Below are 23,140 nucleotides of genomic sequence, written 5' to 3' on the forward strand. Positions count from 1 at the left end.
GATTGCACAAAGCTGCTGTCACTGGGACTGGTGGGCACTGTGGATATATAAACAGCTGCAGCAGAAGAGGGGGAACAAAGATAGTGGTTTTTACAGGGTAATTATTCTGAGCTGAATGCTGGGAGAGCAGCGTGACTGCAGCCAGCCTGGGAAACTTGAGAAAGTGCTAAACTGCTGTGGATGTGAACTGAAGCCATAGGCTGCTTGGGTATTTTGTTGTAGGGGGATCTGGCTGAGGTTTGAGATGTGCCCTGCAATGATTTCCAACCCTAATATTGGGGAATTTGATATGATTTGAATGAGATCCAGGAGATGAAGCTGTCTGATAATTATAAATAAATAAAATGATTATTTTTGGCCTCCCTCCAAGGAGAAATAGTAAAAGCAAGACACTCAATAGAAGGTACAGAACTGTACATCACATGCTTCATGTAGACATGTTTTTTAACAGATGCCAGAATAGGTAATATTAATAGATGAGGTTAGAGAGGTGTAAGCAGCAGAACCTATTTTATATTTTGTGGTTACCACAATGTAAAAAACGTATAATTCTTTTAAAAGCTTTTTTTTAACAGTTTTTTTAATCTTTATTAAAACTCTGTTGTGTTTTATGTATTATATATACACATTGTGTGTGTATATATAATATAGTTGCTTTAATCTCTTCCTTTCTCCTGCCTTGGCTTCTTCAGTCTTGGTTATACTTCAGAGATTCAGAAATGTCATCCTATTAACCCGTACCTATCACCTCTCATGTTAGGTTTCTAAAGGACTTGAACAGTTTGTGAAGCAGACGTGAAGCTCTGGCCATCAGCTGGAGCTGCCTGTGGTTGGCCTTGGGTCCCTGCTTCTTCTCCAAGTAGCTATGAGGTGTCTGTTCATTATGCCTCCAAGTCTCATCTCCATTTGTAACCCCACTTTTTCCTGTCCAACTTTCAGTTCTTGCTGATAATCTGAAGTCAAACCCGGGGATTAAATGGCAGTATTTCAGCTCAGAAGAAGGCATTTTCACCGTTTTCCCAGCCCACAAGTTCCGGTGCAAAGGCAGCTATGAACACCGCAGCAGGTACGATGTGAGCCCTCCCCTTTAGTGGACACTGGAATTGCATCCCTCAAAAAACTTCCAGTGTTTTGTTTTTCCAAGCTGACAGCATTTAACGACCAGCTTCTATTGGAGAACTTCAGGTTTTCTTAGGTTTGTTTTTTAAAGTACTGATTTTCATTTTTAAGAAACTGAAGTAAAATAAAATTGCGTACAGGTTCCTCAGGTCTCCCAAATCAAATAAGTTGTAAGTAGCAGTAATCTGTAAACTGTTGGTCAGCCCACAGGCAAGATTTGATTTGTATTTGGCTCATGTTTGGTCCCTATTAACAAAGTAATAAGCACATAGTGTACTGACTGGGCAGGCATGTCGCTTTGGGAATGGGTGCTGGAAGGGTGACAGCTTGGAAAGGCTGTGGGCAGGAGCACTTCTGCAGTCTGCACCATTACGGGCAGCTGGGAAGCAGCAATAGTGAACATTTTCTGTTTCCACTCAGAAAATTGTAGGAAAAAAGGACTGAGTGGTGACGTGGTTTTCCTGCTCGGGGTAATAGCCTGCCTACTCTGTAAGCGTGCAGCAAAGCGGTTGTGGTTTGGTATTTCTCCCCTGGCCTTTGCTGCCAATATTATGCGTATGGATCAAGTGGATTCTTCTGAGAAAGTCAGAAGAGAAAGCTTTAGTCACTGCTAGGTCACTCATTAGTTAATTGCACCAGTTAATCAGTCTATGTGGGAGAAGCATTAACCCATTCCAGTACATTTCCACACAGCTGAATGCACAGAGAGCAAGCAGTGCTTGTGGTTGAACAACCAAATGTTTACGGGTGCTATCTTCTATGTATCATCAAAGCTGGAAGCTTGGGCTTGACCAAATCTGCTGTGGTCTTGGAAAGGTGTGATCTGAGGACGTGAGAGCTGGAAATACCCAAGTCTCTGTCAGAATTTTGACACTAAAACCGTTGGTGATTTCATACAAGTTGTCTAATCATGTGCTTAGTTTCTCCATAGTTAAATTAGAGCTTTTTTTTTTTTTTTTTTTTTTTTTTTGCTAGCATTTACTAAGAAGGTAGTTTGGACAGATTAATTAGTTAATGCTGAGTGCTTTGAAGATCAAACATGCTATTTAAGTTCTAGGTATTAGGACCAGTGAAGAGCTGCAGGCTGTTCTGCAATTTAGAACTGATTTGTGCCAGCTTTTTGCTGCAGAGCCTTGTCTAAAACATTCTGCATTTCCTTGAGTGTTAATAAGATTTCAGTGGCTTTGATATAATAAAAATAGTGCCCACGACACTTGACTGTAAGTGGCTTTGGGTCTAGGCTAAGGAGGGAAGAGAGTTCTGTCTTCTTTTCCTCTCTCTTCTTGGTGAGGTTCCTCCTAATTTGTTCCATGTTGAAACCTTGGCAGTAGAGCTTGTGAAATCTTTCACACATTCCTCACAGTATTGGACTACATCTGAGAGCCGCTTCACTGCAACTGTGGTTTTTTGATGTTAGCACAGATAGATGCATGCAGCACTGAGAGCCCTGACCAGGGGTGAGGCAGATGGACCCATGTGGTTCAGACTGCACAGGCCTGAGGGGTTGTGGAGCATAACCCGTGTGAAACCCTTCAGGGCACCAAGAGAAAACCCTTACTTGGCCAGAAGCCTTCTCTTATTGAAATAAACCAAGCTCCCTATGCTAATGCAGCTCTACGTGGGCACACAGGTTTTTACTTGTCGCATTACCAGCAAATACCAACCATTGCACTTACTTTTTAATGTGAGTAATATTCCTGGCACCCAGTGTTTATCATTAAGCAGTTCTTGCTTGCCGTACTTAGTCCAAAGCATGGTGTAAGTTCTGCAGACAGGGGTCTCAAATACGAAGCTACTTCAGCAAAGTTGTTTATTTCTAGCTGAAAGCAACTGCTGTAATACAGGGAGAAGGATCTGACACCAGGCTTGGGTTAAAAACAAAAGGAAGTGGGAACGAGGGCATTTTCTTTGGGTTCAGGTCCTCTGCTGGTCTCTTCTCGTAGAAACTTCCATGAAATTCAAAATTCCTTTTATACTTTTTTATTTCTTCATGGGGGTGTTTTTGTTTTCAATTCTTGACCATTTTGCTTACGAGCATTTTAGTGGGAATGATGACTCATGCCATTGGTTTGCATTCCATTCTCCTTCAGGCCTGTCTATGTTTCTACTGTTCGACCTCAATCCAAACATATTGTTGTCATTGTGGACCACGGAGCTTCAGTCACAGAAACGCAGCTTCAGATTGCCAAAGATGCTGCTCAGGTCATTCTGAGCTCAATAGACGAACACGATAAGGTGAGCTTTCTGTATGCAATGACTACAGTTTCTTTGTTTTTTTGGAACTATGCTTGATACCTTCAGCCAAAGCAGTATTTTTTAGCTTGTGGTCCATGGACTCGTGGGGATCTGTGGTCTACCTCTAATGAGTGAAGAAGACTTGAACTCGCGTTTGGAAGCCTGTGCTATTATGGCGGAAGCATTTGGGCATCTTGAGGCTGAAAAAAGTGAAAACCACTGATCTAAGGAAAAATCTTGTTTCTGAGTAATCCTTAAATGCTCATTTGTCTTGGCACAGACTTTAGGCACTGCTCAGCAGTGTGATACAGTGTGAAATTAGGAGAACCACGCTCTGAGCTTGATGACTTCTGAAGTATGAGATTGCTTTGAGTAACTCATTTTTACCTCTGTGGCTGTCTTCTTGCACGGAGGAAATGGAAAAGATTTATTCTGCTGTTACACTGGAGTGATCTGAAACACGTATTACAATGTTTGGAAGATCCCCACAATATAGTATAAAAATGCTTATAGTTTAGCAGAATTAGTAGTAATTTAAATTAAGTGTCAAACATGCTTGTCTGAGTATAGACCTGTATTAAAGAAAATGAATTTGAGAGAGAGATCACTTGGTCAATAGCTCAGTGGTTATGAAACCTGTTATACGAGTAAATAATTACTGCTTTATTCTGTGACTTTCTTGCATCAGTCATAATTTATAATAAAGTATGCCACTCAGTTAATAAGACCAGTATGTTGAACGTATATTAATGCAAATGTTGCCACTACGTGCCATTACTTATTTACAGAATTAAAATTGATGGTAGATTCGGCTTGCTTTGATTGAAACATTAAAAAACCGTAACGCTTCTCCTGTGAAAACTTCCTAGGGGGTTTTCTCTTTTTCATTTTCTGTGTGCCCTCCACTTCTCTAAAGGAGCCCAAGGATTTACTGGAAATGCTGTCTGCTGATTTTGTGTTCGGGTACCTCCAGTCTGCTGAGGTTTCTGCCCAGAACAGTGTAGTTGCTATTGTGTGTGAGCAGTGTGAAGCTGACTTCATCTGAGAAACAAAGACTGAAGTCTCTTTTTCTAGAAATCACCATAAGTCTAATCCTTTTCAAATCTGATGGATTTATGCCTCAAGCATTTATTTCTTAACAATTGAATTTTAAATCCACAGAATCTCTTCAGTTGGCTTATCATTGTGTTTTCTATATTGGTTCATAAAGAATTATAATTGGTAAGATAATCCAATATAGTTTCTTCTCTTTCAAGATCTCTGTGTTAACCGTGGCAGACACAGTAAGAACCTGCTCACTGGATCAGTGCTATAAGACGTTTCTGTCTCCTGCCACCAGTGAGACAAAAAGGAAGATGTCCACCTTCGTTAGCAGTATAAAGTCATCTGACAGCCCCACGCAGCATGCAATAGGATTTCAAAAGGCTTTCCAGTTGATACGAAATACAAACAATGGCACAAAACTCCAAGGAAGTAAGTCTCTTCTGTAATCCTCTTTTAAATTTCAGCTTCTCACTTTGACAGAGGCCAAAGTCTGTAGTGTCTCGAATGTCCAAAAATTAAAAAAAAGCTCATGTTTTTATTAAATAGCATTTACTTATCCAAAATCTGCACAGGTGACGGTGGAATGTGGCCATTCCCTTTTGATTTATTCTACTTGCTGACTTTCCTTTCTTTTGAGCTATTATATGAAATTGCAGGAGCGACCTGGCAATAGCTGAGTTATTTGCTAGAGATGTGCAGAGGGATCCTTTAAATGAAAATGGCTGTTGCTGCAGGGTCATTGGCAGATTGCTAAAATGTATGTGTAGGGGTAACTCCCTAACTGGAATCCTTGGGAACTCATCCTTGCTACTTAGGGAAAAGGATTTCCTTGAGAATGCCAATTATGGGTGATATTTTATGGGATCTGAGGTTGGCTGGGTACATTTTCCTTCATCTGAGAATATCCTTCTGAATTTTGGTGTATGCATTATGGGCTTTCTCCTTCCCATTTCCAAGCGTGGGGTTTTTTATGTGTTTTTGTTGTAATGAGGATGTGGTGAAAGATGTGGAAAAGATGGATATGAAATGGAGTGGCATGTTTTTTGCTTGCCAGGAAGCAGAGGAAAGCAAGTTCTTAAAGCTGTGCTCCAAGTGCTGGAGCCCAGTAACACTGCCAGCGCTGTGGCAGGGTGGAGAGAAAGCAGGCTGATCCTTATCATCTCAGTCAATTCATTTATGTAATGCAGATCCCATAGCTTGGTGCTGTGACTGCTCAGATGATTGCAAATTTGTCATTGTCCTGGAGGGCCCCAGCTCAGATTGCCGTACAGAATATAACAAAGTTAAAAAAGAAAAGCTCAGGAATTAAAGTGCTTTTGAAAGACTGAGGGAATGTGCTCCTATTTCAGGTCCCTTTCCCTCAGTTTATAAGATGATTTTTGCTATTAAAGGTTTATTCAACTTCTGAGCTTTAGGCCACAGATAAAATGAAATGTTTATCTGTCTGTACATTGCTTAGCTGAAAGACAGGGTTGTCAGGGGCAGGTTTTTGCCATCCTCTGGCAAAATGATGAAAGGGGTGCGACTTTCTAGAGGGAAAAAAAATCCATTGCTGCTGAAGCTGGCTGGGATAAGACGTGTTAGTCATGGGTGGTTATTCCAAGAACATCGGCTGTGCAGTCTTACAACATCCTCCTACGTACCTTTTCTGTTTGGCATTGAGTGTTAGGATTAGAAGGTTTCGGTGTATTCTTCGCTGATGTGGAAAAAAGAACAAACACATTTTGTCCAGGTTTCATGTGGAACAATTATTTGGGGGCACATGTACGTGAAGTTAAAATGCAAGGCAAATGGCTTTGCGTTTTCTCTTAAGATTGAAGGATTCTAAAGACCTACTGTGTATATATCAAGCTTCAGAGTTCACCGAGCGAGACTGCAGAAGAGGATGTTAATAAACCATAACTTATGTTCTTAAAGTAAAGTCTTTTTATCTTTTTTTTTTTTTTTTAAGTAGAAAAAAGTATTATTCATATTACTGTTAATTTTCTCACATCCTGTTCCCGGAGAACAATGTGTGGGTGTGTCGGGGAAGCTATAGAGATACAGCCTTGCTCCTGAATTTGCATTGGAAAGCCTAGAAGGAAACTACTGGGATGTGAGAGAGGAATTGTGCTGCTGATCACGTCAGGATTTCCTGCTTTATGCCAGTTTCTATTGCAGTCCTGCTCAGGAGACCCTCATCCCAAACTATAAGAAAATACTGTGCCCCTGAGAGCCAGCGTCTGGGTTTATATAGAGTTGCAGTATACCTCCTCATACTTGTTTATGTTTAATTCTGATTGAAATTCATTTCAAGTCACGAGGACAAAAGATACAAATCAGAGCATTCGGGGCATTCGTACCTATTTAGGAAAAAAAAAGTTCAGTAGGAGATGGGTCAGCAAAGTTGGCCTGTAACCATCTAACGTCGTGTGCTTTGGATTATGTGGTGTTGCATGTTCACTACAACATGTAAAACTTCTAATACAGAGATATAACGTGATGAAATCAGATTGTGTGTAGGCAAAGATTTGAATTTGCATCTTCAAAGGCTTCGAGGCCATTCGTGTAGAACAAACTCAGCTTGAAAAGCGTGTTTGGCGCCATGCAAAGCGAGCGGTGCAGAAGGGCTGTGCATGGTGGTGTGTTTCTCAAGCACTGCTCTCCAGCCTACAACACAGGAAGACCAAAGGTGCCTTTCATCTCTGCCTGCTCATCTCCAGTGCACCACAACGTGTTGGTGGGGTCTGCTCTGCCAAACCCATCAGCGCGGCTGCTGGCTGGCTGGCAGGCACCGGATTAAGTGGGTGGTTGTTAAAGGCTGTGAATGGAAGTTTAACAACAAAAGCAGTAATTCTTAAGGCTCTGCTGTGTTCATCCACTGTGGATTGCTCTGAATCTTACAAATGAAGCTATTGCTATGTTTGCTTGTAAGCAGATGGAAGGAATCTTACCGCAGTCCTTTCCCGAGTTAAAAATCGAATGCAATTTCTGTTATATTTGTAATTCTTTTTTAGATACCGATATGGTCATAATTTCTCTCTCTGCTGGGATCACATCGAAAGATTCCTCAGAAGATGATAAAAAGGCTACTCTACGTGTCATCAATGAAGAAAACAGTTTTCTCAATAACTCAGTCATGATTCTCACTTACGCTCTTATGAACGGTGAGAAATGCTCTCCTTCCAATGGATGCAAATTCCCTTTTGTAGCACAACCAGTTTATTAAGCTCATCCAAGTGTAATTCCACGCCCTGTTGGGAGCAGTTTGTTAATTGATTTTGGCCCATGTAATCCAGAGGCTGTATCCAGATGTTGCCTCTTTCATGTGTAAAACTCTGTGCTACTATGTGCTTAAATATCAAAGTGCAGCTGCTCAGCATATGAAATATTGTTGCCTAAAATGTCTAGCCTCAACCAGACTGAGTAAAATTCGATGACTGTTGCAACTGTAAGCCTTCCTGGGATTGCTAATGTTTCTTATGCTCCTGCAAAAAGGAGCATACCCGTGATTTGCATTTCAGTCATTAGCCACTGAGCATGAATGTAACATCAGTCAAGCTGAAGTGCTTTGATAACTTAGGTCCTAACTTTAGAAGTTAAATATGAAGATCACTCATTCAGTTTGGCTTCCTGTGTTTTTCCAACAAAGCTTTAAGTAAGAAGGCTATACGTTGTATTACTGAAAATTGCACAGACTCCAGCCAAGGAAACTAATGCTAAAGCTAATATATCATTTTAGTGTAAGTTTAAATACTCATTTGAGTTCTGATATGTACAGAAGTCTTTGATTTGCCTGCAGGAGTTGAGCCTGTGACTTATGTAAAGTGGGAGGCTTTAGTGTTTAAGCTAAAGAACAAAGCCTGTTATCTCTATGGGCATATGATATGCTCCTGGTCCTTTCTGTGGACTAGCCATCAGTGGAGAACAAAGAGCTGTCCTGTGGATTTATAGGTCACATAAGTCTTCGTTTAAAAAGTCTTTGTTTAAAGTGGTGGTGTGAGTAGCATGATGAATTTGTGCATGGAGTGTATGAAAGGCAACCTTATTACCTTTTGTACTTGCTAATTACTTGTATTTATGGTACTGCAGAATAAGATACAGAAGCCTTGATGCTAAGTAAGCTTTTTATCCTCTCCCTTCTGTTTCTGTTTCAGAGGGAGTGACAGGTTTGAAAGAACTGGCCTTCCTCCGAGACCTGGCAGAGCAGAACTCGGTAAAGTACGGCGTTCCAGATCGAACAACCCTGCCTGTGATCAAGGGCAGCATGATGGTCCTAAACCAGCTGAGTAACCTGGAAACTACAGTTGGCCGCTTCTACACAAACCTCCCCAACCGAATGATCGACGAGGCGGTCTTCAGTCTGCCTTTCTCAGATGAAATGGGAGATGGTAAATACTTACATTGAATTTGGGTATAAAAATCAAAGAGAGATCATTGTATGTTGTCAGAAGTTTGCTGTCAGCTTCAGCACAGTTGGGCTGCGCCCAGCACTAGGTGGAACAGGAAGCCTGAGCTGGCTATCAGTGCCCCCAGCCAGGCTGGCAGTGAGGCCTAAGTGGAATTTAGTAGATGCTTTTTAGTGTCCTTAGGGTCAGTTTTTCCCTAGTCTGTGATTGCGTCCAGAAGAATACCTTCGTACAGCAGATGGCTGTAGTCTGATTCTCCCTTCAGTGTCTAATTCATGTTGACGAGGTGGAAGGCACATGAATCTGCCCTTTTACCTTAAAACTTGATGCCACTTTAACAAACTCTGTATGTTCAGCTTTACCAAATCTCACTGCTATATCCAGATGACAGAGAGACTCGAGGTTCTTGATATCAGTGGGTGTCAATGATAGATACCAGTGATATCTATCTAGATAAATGATAGATATCACTTGAAGGGTCAGTGCTGTAGGGTTTAGCCCTGCTTGGTATTGGGTAGCTCACCTGGCACTTCTCTAGGGCTGTTCTGAAAAGAATTGTTAAAAACATCACGATGGTGTTAGGGATTACACCGGTGATTTCATATTGTTCTGACAATGTAAAAAAAAAAAACCTCTGTAATTTGTTCATTCAAGACTTTGCATGTTCTTAGTGTTGGCTGCAGTTCTGTGATTCTGTAATAGTCGGGGTTATGCTGAATGGTTTTCAAAGGCACTCGAGTTTAGATTGGGTGTTTAGGCCCTAACCAAATTCAAGGCTATTCCAGAATAAATCTCCTCTGAGTCAGAATGCTTGCAACTTACTGTGTCTCCTAACATCAGCTTTCTCTCACAAAGCCATATCCAAGCATAATGGAAAATTTGAGTAAGGGAAGGATTAGAAATGGTGCAACGGAGAAGGTTTGTCTTGCATTAGCTTTAAGTATGCCTCAGTGTTTATTCATGCTGTATTTATAAATTGCTGAGTTTCCAAACAGTAATGGCATAGAAAGTACGAGAAGTAAGGTATTACCTCGAGTTCTTACCTCAGGCACATGAGGTGCTTCTCAAATCATTGTGTAATAATGAGAATAATTCCCAGTGTGGTGGCTTTGCTGGGATTTAGTTGAGCAGAAGAGGTGTAACATTGTGAATGCACAATTAGATGAGCAATAATTCATCTCTGTTGTTACTTTACAGGTATGAATCCTCCCTCTTACTTCTTCCTCCCTCTTTTTTTTTTTTTTTTTTTTTGTAACTGTCTTAAATGACAGCATTGAAGGAACAAAATTAATATCATGTGAATGCATTTCTTAGTATAAGGTATCCATTTGTAGACTGACAAAAAAGCCCAAAACATTAAATGCACTCCATGCTTTAGTAAACTGATGGAATGTACCTCAGGGCACTATCAGAAACACAGAAAGTAAGTGGGGAGAGTGGCTAAAAGCAGCCCAACCCGACAAATAACCTGCTTGGCTTCCCTGCAGAAGCACCATTTTTGTTCATATTCCAGTAAGGAATGCTGTATAAAATTTGTCTAGCTCTTTGTTATTTCGTAATTATTTGCTATATGATGTTTTTATGTTATTTGTCTCCTTCTAAGGCCTGATAATGACTGTAAGTAAACCGTGCTACTTCGGGAACCTGCTGCTAGGGATTGTTGGAGTGGATGTTAATCTTGCATATATCTTGGAAGATGTCACCTATTACCAGGACTCATTGGGTTCCTACACATTTCTCATTGATAATAAAGGTAATTTTTTTGGTTAAAATAATTTCTTCTATTCCCACTGAGGTCATTAGCCATCAAAAATACGTGCTTAATTCCTCACGTATCTGAATTGTCTGTAAGCAATGAGTGATAATGTTTATGAAAGGATTAACGGCGTGGTGCTCAGTTAGTTTTGCCTGAGAGCTGAGAGCCAGCTAGAATCATGGGTGGATTCATAACGTGAGATTTCTGTATGGGAGTTTTGATGTGGTAATGCTTACTGCTGCTTTAATCGTACACATGGAAAACCTTGAGTTTTCTGTGGTGTAGGGCAGAAGGCAGAGCTGGTGTACACGTATGTTCAGCTGTTTTCCTTTGGTCCCACATCGTGTTTTTTTTTGCCTGGCTCTTTGAACTGTTTTTCATTGGCAACTTAGGAAGTTCTTTGCAACCTTTTTGATAATGTTGCTATTTCGTTTACTTCTATTAACGTATAAAAATTAATCAGTGCTTGTACTTAATTACTGTATTAATTACTGGATTAGTTTTCTTTTTGTTTCCTAAAAGTTTTCCCCTTGTGCTTAGTTGTTTCAGTGAGCTCAGTGCATGTCACTGTCTTTTATTTTTCAGGGTACACTCTTATGCACCCATCCCTTACCAGGCCCTACCTGCTGTCTGAACCACCCCTCCACACGGATATTATACATTATGAGAACATCCCAAAATTTGAGCTGGTGCGGCAGAACATCCTCAGGTATGGAATCTGGGATGCACGTCTGAGCATTAGCAGTCCTTTGGGCACCAGAAGTAGTTTTAGAGGAGCATTCAGAGAACATAAAAAATGCAGAACTGTCCTGTTTTGATTTTTCGTCTGCAGCTAAGGAAAGCAAGCTTTCCACAGCCAACGTGGCAGATATTCTTTCTAAGCTCTCTTCCACCTCAGGAAGATTTTCCAATATTTTGTTTCAGTTCTTTATCCTTCATCTAATGAATTCTTGTTTTAGCTTCAGAATTAAAACAGCTCCTCACTTTGAGCCTCCATCTTCCCTTCCTCACAATCAGATTGCATTCTGTTGAGTCTTTCTTAATTTAAATTTAAATTGACAGTAAATGAAGACTGATGGGTCAGGCAATGGCAAGGGGTGATCACGTGCTATATGAAGCCACAGAACAGAAATTGAAATGTTTTTTTTCTTTTGCTGCAAAAGATTTTTCTCAAAACGTGGTGATAGGCGAACATCCTTTTTGTTCACTTAAGGCAGATAACAGCTGACCTCTTCAGAGCTTCCAGTATTTTTTATGAACATACTGGTTAGGAGCTTTCCCAGTGTGTAATGAAATGCTGGATGCTGTTTTTCCCACTGTAGCATTCCTCTGGGCAGCCAGATCATTACAGTCCCTGTGAACTCCTCACTGTCCTGGCATGTAAACAAACTGAGAGAAGTTGGGAAAGAGGCCTACAATGTCAGCTATGCCTGGAAAATGGTAAGTGCATGGGTGGCACTGAGTAAGTTAATGTTTAGAAGAGCATAGGAATATATTGAATATAGTGAAGTACAAAATATTGCTGTGGTCTTTGATTCTTCAGTTTAATTTTTGAACGTATTTGAACACTAATCTTGACCCTGGGATTAAAACAGAGCGTAAAATTAAATGTAATTCAGGTGAATTTTACTGATGCCAGAAATAATTGGCTACTTCTTTGTGCCAGGGTACTTGTGGATCATTTCACAGCGTTAAGTTAAATACAGCCTTAAGTTAAATACAGCCTTAAAGATTAAGCTGAGCAGTTTTAACAGATTAAATCTGTCACTGGATAACAGAAGTTCACAGAGGAGGCTAATGTTACAATGCTACACTGAATACCAAACACCCCTACTGAGCAGTTGGGCAAGTTTTGCCATTCTGTTGTACTACGGAGTACTTAAATATACACAAACCAATAAAGCATGTGACCCATGCAGTACACGATTAAGAATGATAAAATCTCTGGAGTTAAATTGTCAGTATTCCTCCTAATGGGAGTACTAGTGTGTATTTGTCACCTGTGAAGCTGAATCCTGGCCTCTGCTGATGACTCTCCAGTAAGTATCTATAAAACAGTGTTAGAAATGATTGTTGATGAAGCAACAAAATGAAGGTCTGGGTGACTTGCTCATGTTTTCCAGGTTCAGGACACGTCCTTTATTCTGTGTGTTGTGGTGATACAACCAGAAATACCTGTGAAGCAACTTAAGAATCTCAACACTGTCCCCAGCAGCAAGCTCCTGTACCACCGCCTGGATCTGCTGGGCCAGCCAAACGCCTGTCTGCACTTCAAGCAGCTGGCAACTTTAGGTAGAGCTCTCATGTGTGCTTCTGTAGAGTGTGGCAGCAGAAAGTCAGACTGTGCTCATAAAATGCTCGCAGTGTCATCCTCTTGAGGGACATTTTTCTCCAGGGCTGATTCTCTAATCAGCTATACCCATTGGTCTGTTCTCTCCGTTGATCAGAACTAACTTTTCTCACTGGAGAGCACTTGAGTGGATGAGTGCAGTGGGGCTGGGGAGGAGGTCACAGCACTATCAGTCTTGCTTAATGGAATTCCCAGAAAGTGGAGTGGGGAGGGGGAAAGATAGCTCACTAAGTTCTGTCCTCTTGGCTGCAAAATAACTTACTGACATCATTCCATGATTAGTTCTGTGAATATATCCTAAGAACATAGATTTATTTTTTTTAGATATATATAAGTTGCAAGCATTTACACTTTAGTAAAAAAAGCCTAAGATCAGTACTTAAATCTGTGCTATTTTATAAGAAGTTCTGAATTAACTGCTTTTGTTTGTAGCAAAGCTTGAGGGGTCTCATGGTGCATTAGATCCTCAGTTGTGTTTTCTTATCTGTGTTGCAGTGCCACAAATTGCTAAGTATGATTAGACTGGAGAAGTAATGGAGGCATTTCCAAAGGAAACCTACAGATATTGCTTTGTCAATCGTTTAAAATACAGAGTTTTTTCTTTCTTCCTTTAATGTGGTGCCTATCTTGATTGCCTTATATCCAGAAAGATAAGATATAAATAGAAAATACCCCCAAAAACATGGTATTAAGCTGACAAGTGGAAAAACTTCATACAAAGCAAAATGCAGTCATATCAGAATATTTGGTCTGGGAAGCAGATGAAGGCCTATGTCAGAAGTTCATAAGTGATGGCTGCAGTACACATGGTTCCTGGATGTGTGGTGATGTGTTTTAGAGGAATGTGAGTAAAAGCAGATCGCTTACTCCAGTGATTTATTTTTTTTCCTGTGGAGACCATTATGTACTGAGAAATTGGGTTCCATGGGTCAGATTTTCTGAAAAGATGTTCTTCTCAACCTTCATCATCATTTTTCTTTTAAAAAGAAAAAGCTCTCAGGTATTACACTTTCTGCACAATGGACATTTACTTTCTGATCTGTTCTGAAAAACAGCCCAGCCAACTGCACGTTTCTTGGTGAGCTTCCTCTTCTGCTCTTATAATTCTGTTTGTTCTTTAGCTGGAACTGAAAGTTGCTCTTTTGTGTTTTCTTCTGCCATAGCCAATCTAAACATGGATAATTAATCTCTACCTCTTTATCACAAAGTCTTGTTCTCTTCATGGAAACCAACTTCTGTAGGTTTTCAAAAAATAACAATTACAAGTTATTTGGACTTTGAGAACGAGGGCACTGGAATCTACCAAATAACCCATAGAGATCGGAGTGAGTGGATAACTTTGTCACTTCTGTGTTTGAAATGAGAAGGGTAGTTCACCAACAGTAAGCAAGTAAGCACGCTCTGTTGGGTTGAGCTGGCTTTAGGCTTTGGAGTTTGTGGTGTTATTTGCCATGAGAGCTGAAGTCCCACAGTGTTGTGTATCCCTTGCCATGTGGTGCTGCATCAACTACCCATCCTTTGTTTTGTGCAGCGTTTGAGGGCTTAGGAATGCAGATGCTTGATATAGGACCATGCTTTCATAGGACCAGCTCTGGCTGGGTGAGGACAGGATGATGACTGCTGAGTTCCTCCAGCTCTTGCTCTGCCTCCTTCTGGGTTTGCTTTCGAGAGGAATAAAGAGCACAACTCGTGTAATTCTTCCACATATCCTCAGACAGAACACCACAAATCAGATACCCTTTCATGGCATGAAGACGTTTACAATGTAGTACATCCAATTCACTGTCCTTAACTTTCTAATATCTTGCTCTTTTCAGAAAGTCCTACAGTAATGCTCTCTGCGGGCAGCTTCTCTTCTCCTTATGAACATCTCAGCCAGCCCGAGACGAAGCGGATGGTGGAGCACTACACGGCGTACCTCAGCGACAACACGCGCCTGATTGCTAATCCTGGCCTTAAGGTACATCCTTGCTGTTGGCCACACTTCTGTCCCTGCTTTCTTCCCAGCTTGGGCCTTTGGCTTGACCTCCTGTGTGCTCAGCTCATGCTACATTCATCCCAGAGGGCAGTACCTGAATGCGGTACCTGCATTTATTTCCTGATGCTCTTAGGGCTATAGGGTGGTAATGGTGTTTTGGAGTGGTGTCCTCGTGCCTGGAGGGGTGGCTGTGGGCCTCAAGGAACAGAGAGAGGACGGAGCATCTTCCCCCAGGAGGCCGAGAAAAAAAGTTGATGAGCAGCTATTGAAATAAACGTGAGAATAAATAAGGCTGCAGAAAATTCCAAGTGGAAATTATTTTGGTGTTCTTAGGCATGTAAATGTGAAAACTCTATTCTTTTTTTCTGCAAGCAGAGCGCTGTTTTTATTTACCTGAATTAAAAAAGCCACAGAGGTAATGACAACGACATTTCATTATAATAAGCTTTTCCTTTGCTTGGAATGTGCCGGATCCGTCTGGTGTGAGAAGACTTTAAACAAGTAATTGAGTTTAGATGATCTCTGATGGAGCTTTAGGAAACCCCACGAGCAGCTTATTATCTTTTCATGCAAGTCTTAGAGGAACCCTGCTAGGTCTGCCTTTGTTTTGCAGTTCTCTGTCAGAAATGAAGTAATGGCTACCAGTCACGTCACAGATGAATGGATGACACAAATGGAAATGAGTAGTTATGAACAGTTGAACAGTTATATTGTGCGCCGTTACATAGCAACCCCCAATGGGGTGCTCCGAATTTACCCCGGTTCCCTCATGGACAAAGCATTTGATCCCACCAGGAGACAATGGTGAGTTTTAGGGTTCTGTTATCAAAGCTTCGGATAATCTGGTCGGGCAATGAGGAAAAGATTTGGTATCGGTTTCATAGCCTGGGTTGTTACGGTCAGCTGTAAACTGCTTAAGTAGAAATGTTGTCATCGTGGGTGAAAGGCTGCATGCGTACACACAACTGCTTAGAGCCTCTCTTGCTTCTCATTCCAACCCCTTTATTTTAAATGATAGCTTCTGTTTCATATCTCTGCTATAGCAGATGGGAATATATTCAGAAGATGAGCATCTCCTGCAGGGATTCACTAATTCAGCTCTCAGAAGTGTTTTCAGCTCCTTGTGCCTTCTTTGGCTGTGAATATTTCAGTCCTCTTGTTTGTTTGTTTGCAGTGGGTTCCATCGCTGATGTAAAATAGGAATCGGCTGGCTTGTCTGCAAGCTATTAATTATGCACTAGCAGCTGATTTGGAGAAAATATTTGTATACTTTACAAATGAGAGCCTGAGACTGACGAGCAGTGTGTTGTGACACGTGCTTTGTTGGAAGCAGGCAGCCAGGTGCTGCCCTGCTGTGACTCTGAGTGAGCCCCTGGGTGGTTGCGATGCCTCCAGCTGCACACAGGGGCTCGTGCTGGAGCTCCTCAACCCGCTTTTCCCCTGAAAAAATCATTTCCCCTCATTTTGATTTTTTTCCTCAGGTTCTCTTCCTCTTTGTCGTTGCCTATGTTTTTACTGACAGAGAAAGTGATGGAATATTGCTCTGTTTTTGCAGTGAGACAAGGGATTGTAAAGGCTTCTCATTTTCATTCTTGATGCAACATCAGACAAAAGCCACCTTTTTATTTAGAAGTCAGTCAGGCTGCTTGTGCAGTGCAGCACAGCCCTGTAAGCTGGTGTTCTGGGCAGAGGAAAGCGAGGTGACAGCTTTTTCATACACTAAAGCATTTTCAGCAGTTAAAACGTTTCATAAATCGTGCTTAGGAACTTGTTTAGTGTTAAGAAACATGAATTTGGTAGCACATCGTTGTCAGTGTGCAGAATTTAATGATTGACTGCATTTCTACAAAATCAAAGATATGGTCTTAAATTTTGAAGTAACAATTTCTCCCTAATTACCAATGTTTCTTTTGCTTCTCTTAGGTACTTGCATGCAGTGGCCAATCCAGGGCTAATTACCTTTACTGGTCCTTATTTAGATGTAGGAGGGGCAGGCTACGTCGTTACCATCAGTCACACCATTCACTCTTCCAGGTAAATTGTGTTTCCAGGTTTGTGTCAAGTAAGAATATTCTCAATTATCTTCTAAAGAGATCTATTTTGGATAGGAGAGAAATAGACTGAGTGACAGCTGTGTGAACTGAAAACCAACCTGGTTTTAAAGTGTGTTTGACAAAATGTAATATAACCTTGTGTAGATTCACTGGAAATAGGATATCCCTGGGATAGGAATAGGTTTATATTGAGAAGGAGGCTTTAGTGTACGAATCATAAGAGCATACAGAAAGAGTGAGGATGTGCTGCTGGATGACTGTGTGATGAAACTTCACATATATAAGGTGGGAATTGAGGAGAGGGAGGACTGCTTCATTGGGAGGTCTGGGACTGCTGGGGTCAAGACAGTCTCTGAATTTGAGGAAGCTTGCTGAAGTTATGCACACATAAGAGTTGCATGCACCGTGGTGGTGCTTGGAAGGGAATAAGGTGAAAGCAGATCTACCAAACTGCCAGCGGAGGCCAGCCCAGCAAAACTGCTTTCTTAAAAGTCAGTTTGTGCATTTCTGTGGGAGTTCAGGAGTTTGGGCAATGTGAGAAAAAGTCTGTAAGCATTAAACTGCACTTACATGACTGCTGAAAACGTCAGAATGAAAACAGCAGCCTTTGCCTTTGGGGTTAAAGCACCACATGTAGCTAAAGGAACGTCACAGCCGTATAGGAAGAAGCATATTCATTGATGTTTCCCATGGTTTAAAAAAAGGAAGTGGAAAATGCTAACATACCTTCCTTTAGAGTCAGTCAGGAGAATTTCTGTGTTTCCATCATTCTCATGCAGTTAGTATTACTGCAGACCTTGTCAGTGCTGAAGTGACCCTTTCCTCCAGGACTAGACTTTGTTTCACCTCTCTCCTGCCAGGCTCCCAGCATAAGGAGGGGTTCATTTTGAGATGTAAGGTGCTTAAAGGAGTTTGGTGGGTAGAATATGTACTAAATCATACTGTAATAAACGCTCCCAGGATTCCAAAATACTCAGGTTTCTGTACGGAAGCTCTTCACTGAGCAAATGGCTTCTATCTAAAAGCTGACTGATAAGGAGGTGAATTCTAACACTGCACTGATAAATCCAGATCTCAGAGCCAGCAGAGTTTGGGAAGTTTTTCTGTTCTTGGACACATCTGGGCTCCAATTGAGGTTTTCCAGCAGACATCATCTGCCTCTTCTTTGTCAGGAGCAGCAGTGCCTAATGCCTGTGTGATGCTTTTCACAGAGAGATTTCTTCAAGGGAAATAAGCGCTTTTGTAAGAAGAGAAGTGCACTTAATCAAAATTCTGATTTTTATTTAGAGAGAGGTATTCCAGCTGGCTTTAGGAACGTAGAGGTTGCATGGGTTATTAGAACATGATTAACGAAGAGTTAAATGAAGTTTGACAGGTGTAAGTGTGATTCCTGGGTAAATATGACCTCTAAAGCTTATAGTCACGTGCAGTTATAATCCCTAAAGAAAAAAAAAGGGGGGGGGGGGAAGAAGAGGATCAGTGCAGTAAATAGATTTACTTGTTAGAAACAGCTGTGTGGGTTTCAATAACATTAATTTGTCTGGAATAGCCATTTCATGTACATCTTCCTTCTTCTTTAGAGTCTGGGAATAGAAGACTCATGCAAGAAGTTACTTAATGCAGCTTGCATCAGTAAACCACTGTACAATCACAGTACTGATGGTGAGGAACGTTAAAAAGCTGAGACTGAGCAAAATTAGCAATCCTTTACCATTATAGAGCTATAAGAAAATATACTTCCATGCATCAGCCTGAGAATGGCTTGTAGGCTTTGATGTATCAGTTGCTAAGGCGACTGAGTGCATTCCTGAATTGATAGAAATAGGCACATGAACACATCTTCAGTGTGAGCAAAATACTGCAATGCACAGCAGCCCTTCCTGCTGCTGTCCATAAGCATCCACAGAAGCATCCACAGAGACTTCATGTCCTGCACTTCCCCTAAATGTTTGTTCTGTAGTTGCCCTACATTGGAGGGAAAATAGCAAATCAAAACATGATGGGGGATCTGCAGTCCTAGTTTGTGTTGTGAAGTCAGAGATGGAAGATGCATGGTGATTGGATTTAAACTGATTTATTGGTGTGCATTGACTATTTCATTTAGAAAGCAAAGAGTAGATTGATAAGAGATTGTTCTCTTTATTTACAGTTACTGTGCCTGCTCATCTAGATGTGGTCAGAGCGAACTGAGCTTCAGTGTGTAGGTATGGATTTGATTTGGTGTTTTACATGCTTTTTTTTCCCCCTTGTTCTGCAGTGCACAGATGTCTTCGGGGCATTCGGTGGCTGTGATGGGCATTGACTTCACCCTGCGGTACTTCTACAAAGTTCTCATGGACCTGCTGCCAGTTTGTAACCAAGATGGAGGAAACAAAATCAGGTAAGCCTTTTCTGTCTGTTTGTACTTATCTTCACAGTTCCGTTCTGTTTTTCTTGGACCCGATAACCCACTGGTACTTCCCATCCTGTCTTACTGTGGAATTCTATTACATTCATAGAATGATAGAACCATAGAATGGCCTGGGTTGAAAAGGACCACAGTGCTCATCCAGTTCCAACCCCCTGCTATGTGCAGGGTCACCAAGACCAGGCTGCCCAGAGCCACTCCAGCCTGGCCTTGAATGCCTCCAGGGATGGGGCATCCACAGCCTCCTTGGGCAACGATGTCTGTTCTCTGATTTGCACTAGAACTTATGCTTGTTCTTCTCCTAAAGACTATGTGGACTTTTTGTTGCTTAAGATCAAGATCATGAGCAAAGAAAACAGTCATTGATAGTGCAAAAATGAAGATTTCCATTGACTGTATTTAGGCTTCACTGAAACCCTGGGTCAAAACAAAGCAAAAAGCCAGAACAGCTTTATTAAATGAACACTCTTCTGTTCTCTTCTACTTGTTTTCATTTGGGGCTGCCCTGGCTATCTCTTTTTGGGGACAGTGACCTACCTAGTTACTGCGAGCAGTCAATATTCACACATAATAATGATAAGTCCAGCTCTATTCATTTTAACAATTTTTATTAACAATTTTAATAATTTAATAATAACAATTTTAACAATTATTATTAAAATATACTTTTGCTGTATTTTTAAAAACCACCTAGCACAGCACTAGTTGCAAGAGGTCCAGTTTCATCTGGAGCAGCTAATTTTAGTTTGACCTGTGTGAATGGAATTGTTCCTTTTTCCTTGGCCTTTAAAAAATCTTGAGGTTGGGGAAAGACTCTAGTTTGGATCTGGTGTAATGTGATAACATGGTTTGGGCATTGTTGTTGTTTCTTTGTTTTTAAACTCTAAATTTGAGAAGGGAAGTGGTTTTCTGTCATCCTCCTGGTTCTTTTCTGGTTTGGGTGTTTTTTGTATATCTTATTGTGTTTAAAATGCGTATCAGGATTTCTGGTTTGGCATTCTTTTTTTTTTTTTTTTCCTTCTCCAGTTAAAAGCTGTTAATAATAAAAGAATCAGATAGTTTTCTCTGTCCTGCATTCTCTAAGTTGGAATTTTCAAGCATATTATTATATGCATCTTAGATAATATTATAATGTAGAAGCTGGAGCTAATGCTTAGAGCCTTTCCATAAATACTTGCAGGTATCAAGAGATATCAGTTCCAACTACTTGGCAGGAATTCGTTCATTTTAGAATGGATCTCTGCAAAGCTTTTCTCTGTATTATTCTAGTCACATGCCTATTAGTTCTCCTGTTTTCTTCAACATCTTGAAAATGTTACATGGGAAGACATAAGATCCACAACATGAGTTTCTAATGCAAACCCCTGTAAGTTTGATGGAATAAAGAATTTTAAAAAAAAAAAAAGAAACAAAACTTTAAAATGTTTTGCTGACTCTGTTGTAGACCTTGGGTAGCGTTGAGTGGCCACAGTAACCACCTCCCCTTGGGAAACTGATGGGCATTGCTGGAAAGGGAAAGAAACAGTTGGGGAGGCTGTGAATGATGCTCAAGTGTTTTCTCTGGGGTGGGATGTCATTTTAATGAGTGTAAAACCTCTCTTTAATTAGTAAGGAAGTCTAAAGGAAGGCTGTTTGCTCTTCTTGCCATGGGCAGGTGCTTTATCATGGAGGACAGAGGGTATCTGGTGGCACACCCAACACTCATCGATCCCAAAGGACACGCGCCAGTAGAGCAACAGCATATTACACACAAGGTCTGGCTTCTTCTTCTTTAGTCTGTTCTTACCTCTTCCAGCTTCTGAAGTGGGAAGGACTGCAGAGAAGTTGCTGTTTGTGACCGATCTGAAAGGCATAAAATCCTATGGTTTTTTTCACTCAGGAGCCCTTGGTAGCAAATGACATTCTTAACCACCCAAATTTTGTCAAGAAGAACCTCTGCAACAGCTTCAGTGACAGAACAGTTCAGCGGTTTTATAAATTCAATACCAGCCTAGTGGTAAGTGTGTTGTTTTTTGTTTTGTTTTGTTTTTAGTTATTATTTTGCTTTTGAATGTACTTTGGTTGGGTTGGGTTTCTTTTGGTGGTAACAGGAACTCTTGCCAGGATCAGCAGACATGAGTCTAAGCCAGCCTGCTGTGTGGGTTGGCCTCTGTTCACCCACATCCAAACATGAAATCAGTGATCCGGGCTGCACAAATAGTTCTCGCTTGAGAAGTCAGTTGACACACAAGGGATTACGGATGGGCAGCTGTGGTTGATGTCTGCAAAGCCTAGTCCAGCAAAAAGGAAGAGAGCTTTCTTAGGCAAGAAAACAGATGTTTTTACTGATGAAATGTTCATGAGCATTTTCAGAATATCACTCGTCGGACTGCAGACTGGAGGTGTGGATTCCCCTTGTGCTCAGCCACGCTTAGAGGTCCAAGCCAGGGTCTGTCATCTCTTGCTGTATGATGAATGCTGACTGCAGTGCCACAAATCCACCCTTGCAAGATAACTGCAGAATTACTGAAAAGATATTAAGCTCTGTGGGAGAAGTTGTTCTTTAAATAATACTTTTCAATGTTTAATGAGAAGGTGGGAAACGAGTGTCAGAAATATTTGAAAATTATGTCAGAATACATTGGTTTATGTCAGGCAGACTTAAACGTTTCCCCACATTTGAAATGCAAAGTAGAAAGCGTATTACTCTAAAGGAAACTGTATGGGACAGAGCAAACCCTTAAGGCTGTGCAAAGCGGAATCAGAAGGGAATTGGCCTAGCAAGTAGATCACAGCTGTACAACGATGGTTACAAACTTAAGTGTATTTTTTTCCATCCTCAGCAAAATCCTTCCACCTTGTAGTAGTCTGGAAGATGAACAAAACACAACAGGTTGTTAAACAGTTGTATATAACAGCCTCTTATTTCTAAAGGCGAGTCTCTGTACGTTTGTGCTCCCTCTGCTCTGCGTGTTTCCGAAGGAGAAAAGACTGAAGCTCCCTAAGGACTGGTTTTCTTGCTGTGCCATTAACAGCTTGTTTTTCCTTAGGGAGATCTGACAAACCTTGTGCACGGCAGCCACTGCTCCAAGTACAGGCTGACAAGAATACCGGGCACCAATGCCTTCGTGGGCATCGTCAATGAGACCTGTGATTCACTTGCTTTCTGCGCCTGCAGCATGGTGGACAGGCTGTGTCTGAACTGCCACAGGTCAGCTGGAGATATGGCACAAGCGGGCATTTATGGTGTGGTTCTTATAACCTGCTGATTTGATAAGTTAAATGAAAACATGGAGTGCAAAACTGAAGTGAAAACAAAATTTACCCGTGCTGTTTGTAGGAGATGTGGTGATTTAGCATTCCTTTAGTCTTTTAATCTGTATTGTCACTATATTAAGGGTAGTTTATTCTTGACGTGTTCATATGTCATGTGTGGATAAGGTTTAAGACCACAACTGATTTAGTTTGTCAGGGGGAGTTAGCTGTGGATCAGCCCCTTTGTTCTGGCATATTAATACCCACAATTTTATACGAGTTGATGTGTAGTTTTTCATCGTGGGGGTCCCAGCGACTGCAGGAGATTATGGCTACACCATATGTTTGTTCCACTGGAAAGAAGGATCCTTACATCTGGCTCTCAGACTTGCCTGGGGCTGTCTGCTTTTTCAATTTCAGTGGGTGGGTAACTGATCGGGGAGGTTCAGTTAGTGCATTGTCCTCAACCCCAGCACAGAATAGGAACAATCCCTGCATTCCCCAGGGTAAGAGAAAGGACACCAAGCAGCTTTCTCCATGGTGAGCAGCCCTTACGCAGCTGCACTGTGGGGTTA

At 41.2% G+C, this 23,140-nt stretch overlaps 1 protein-coding gene across 2 annotated transcripts in view; it reads left to right on the plus strand.

Moving 5' to 3' along the window:
- The window catches only part of CACHD1 (cache domain containing 1), a 92,387-nt gene that overhangs the window by 56,507 nt on the left and 12,740 nt on the right, over positions 1 to 23,140 (plus strand). For both annotated transcript variants that reach the window (XR_014885304.1, XM_085231947.1), the window contains exons 5-20: positions 940 to 1,066; positions 3,210 to 3,354; positions 4,611 to 4,827; positions 7,395 to 7,544; positions 8,535 to 8,768; positions 10,390 to 10,539; positions 11,128 to 11,251; positions 11,865 to 11,982; positions 12,666 to 12,834; positions 14,710 to 14,852; positions 15,484 to 15,674; positions 16,794 to 16,904; positions 19,182 to 19,304; positions 20,986 to 21,085; positions 21,211 to 21,327; positions 22,361 to 22,521. Coding sequence is in view for 1 of the 2 variants with exons in the window: in XM_085231947.1 (XP_085088073.1) it covers positions 940 to 1,066; positions 3,210 to 3,354; positions 4,611 to 4,827; positions 7,395 to 7,544; positions 8,535 to 8,768; positions 10,390 to 10,539; positions 11,128 to 11,251; positions 11,865 to 11,982; positions 12,666 to 12,834; positions 14,710 to 14,852; positions 15,484 to 15,674; positions 16,794 to 16,904; positions 19,182 to 19,304; positions 20,986 to 21,085; positions 21,211 to 21,327; positions 22,361 to 22,521 (2,380 nt within the window). In the remaining variant the exon portion in view is untranslated. The remainder of the gene's footprint in view (positions 1 to 939; positions 1,067 to 3,209; positions 3,355 to 4,610; positions 4,828 to 7,394; positions 7,545 to 8,534; positions 8,769 to 10,389; positions 10,540 to 11,127; positions 11,252 to 11,864; positions 11,983 to 12,665; positions 12,835 to 14,709; positions 14,853 to 15,483; positions 15,675 to 16,793; positions 16,905 to 19,181; positions 19,305 to 20,985; positions 21,086 to 21,210; positions 21,328 to 22,360; positions 22,522 to 23,140) is intronic.

Source organism: Meleagris gallopavo, chromosome 10 (genome assembly GCF_905368555.1).
Source record: "Meleagris gallopavo chromosome 10, MGAL_WU_HG_1.1, whole genome shotgun sequence".
Lineage (NCBI taxonomy): Eukaryota > Metazoa > Chordata > Aves > Galliformes > Phasianidae > Meleagris > Meleagris gallopavo.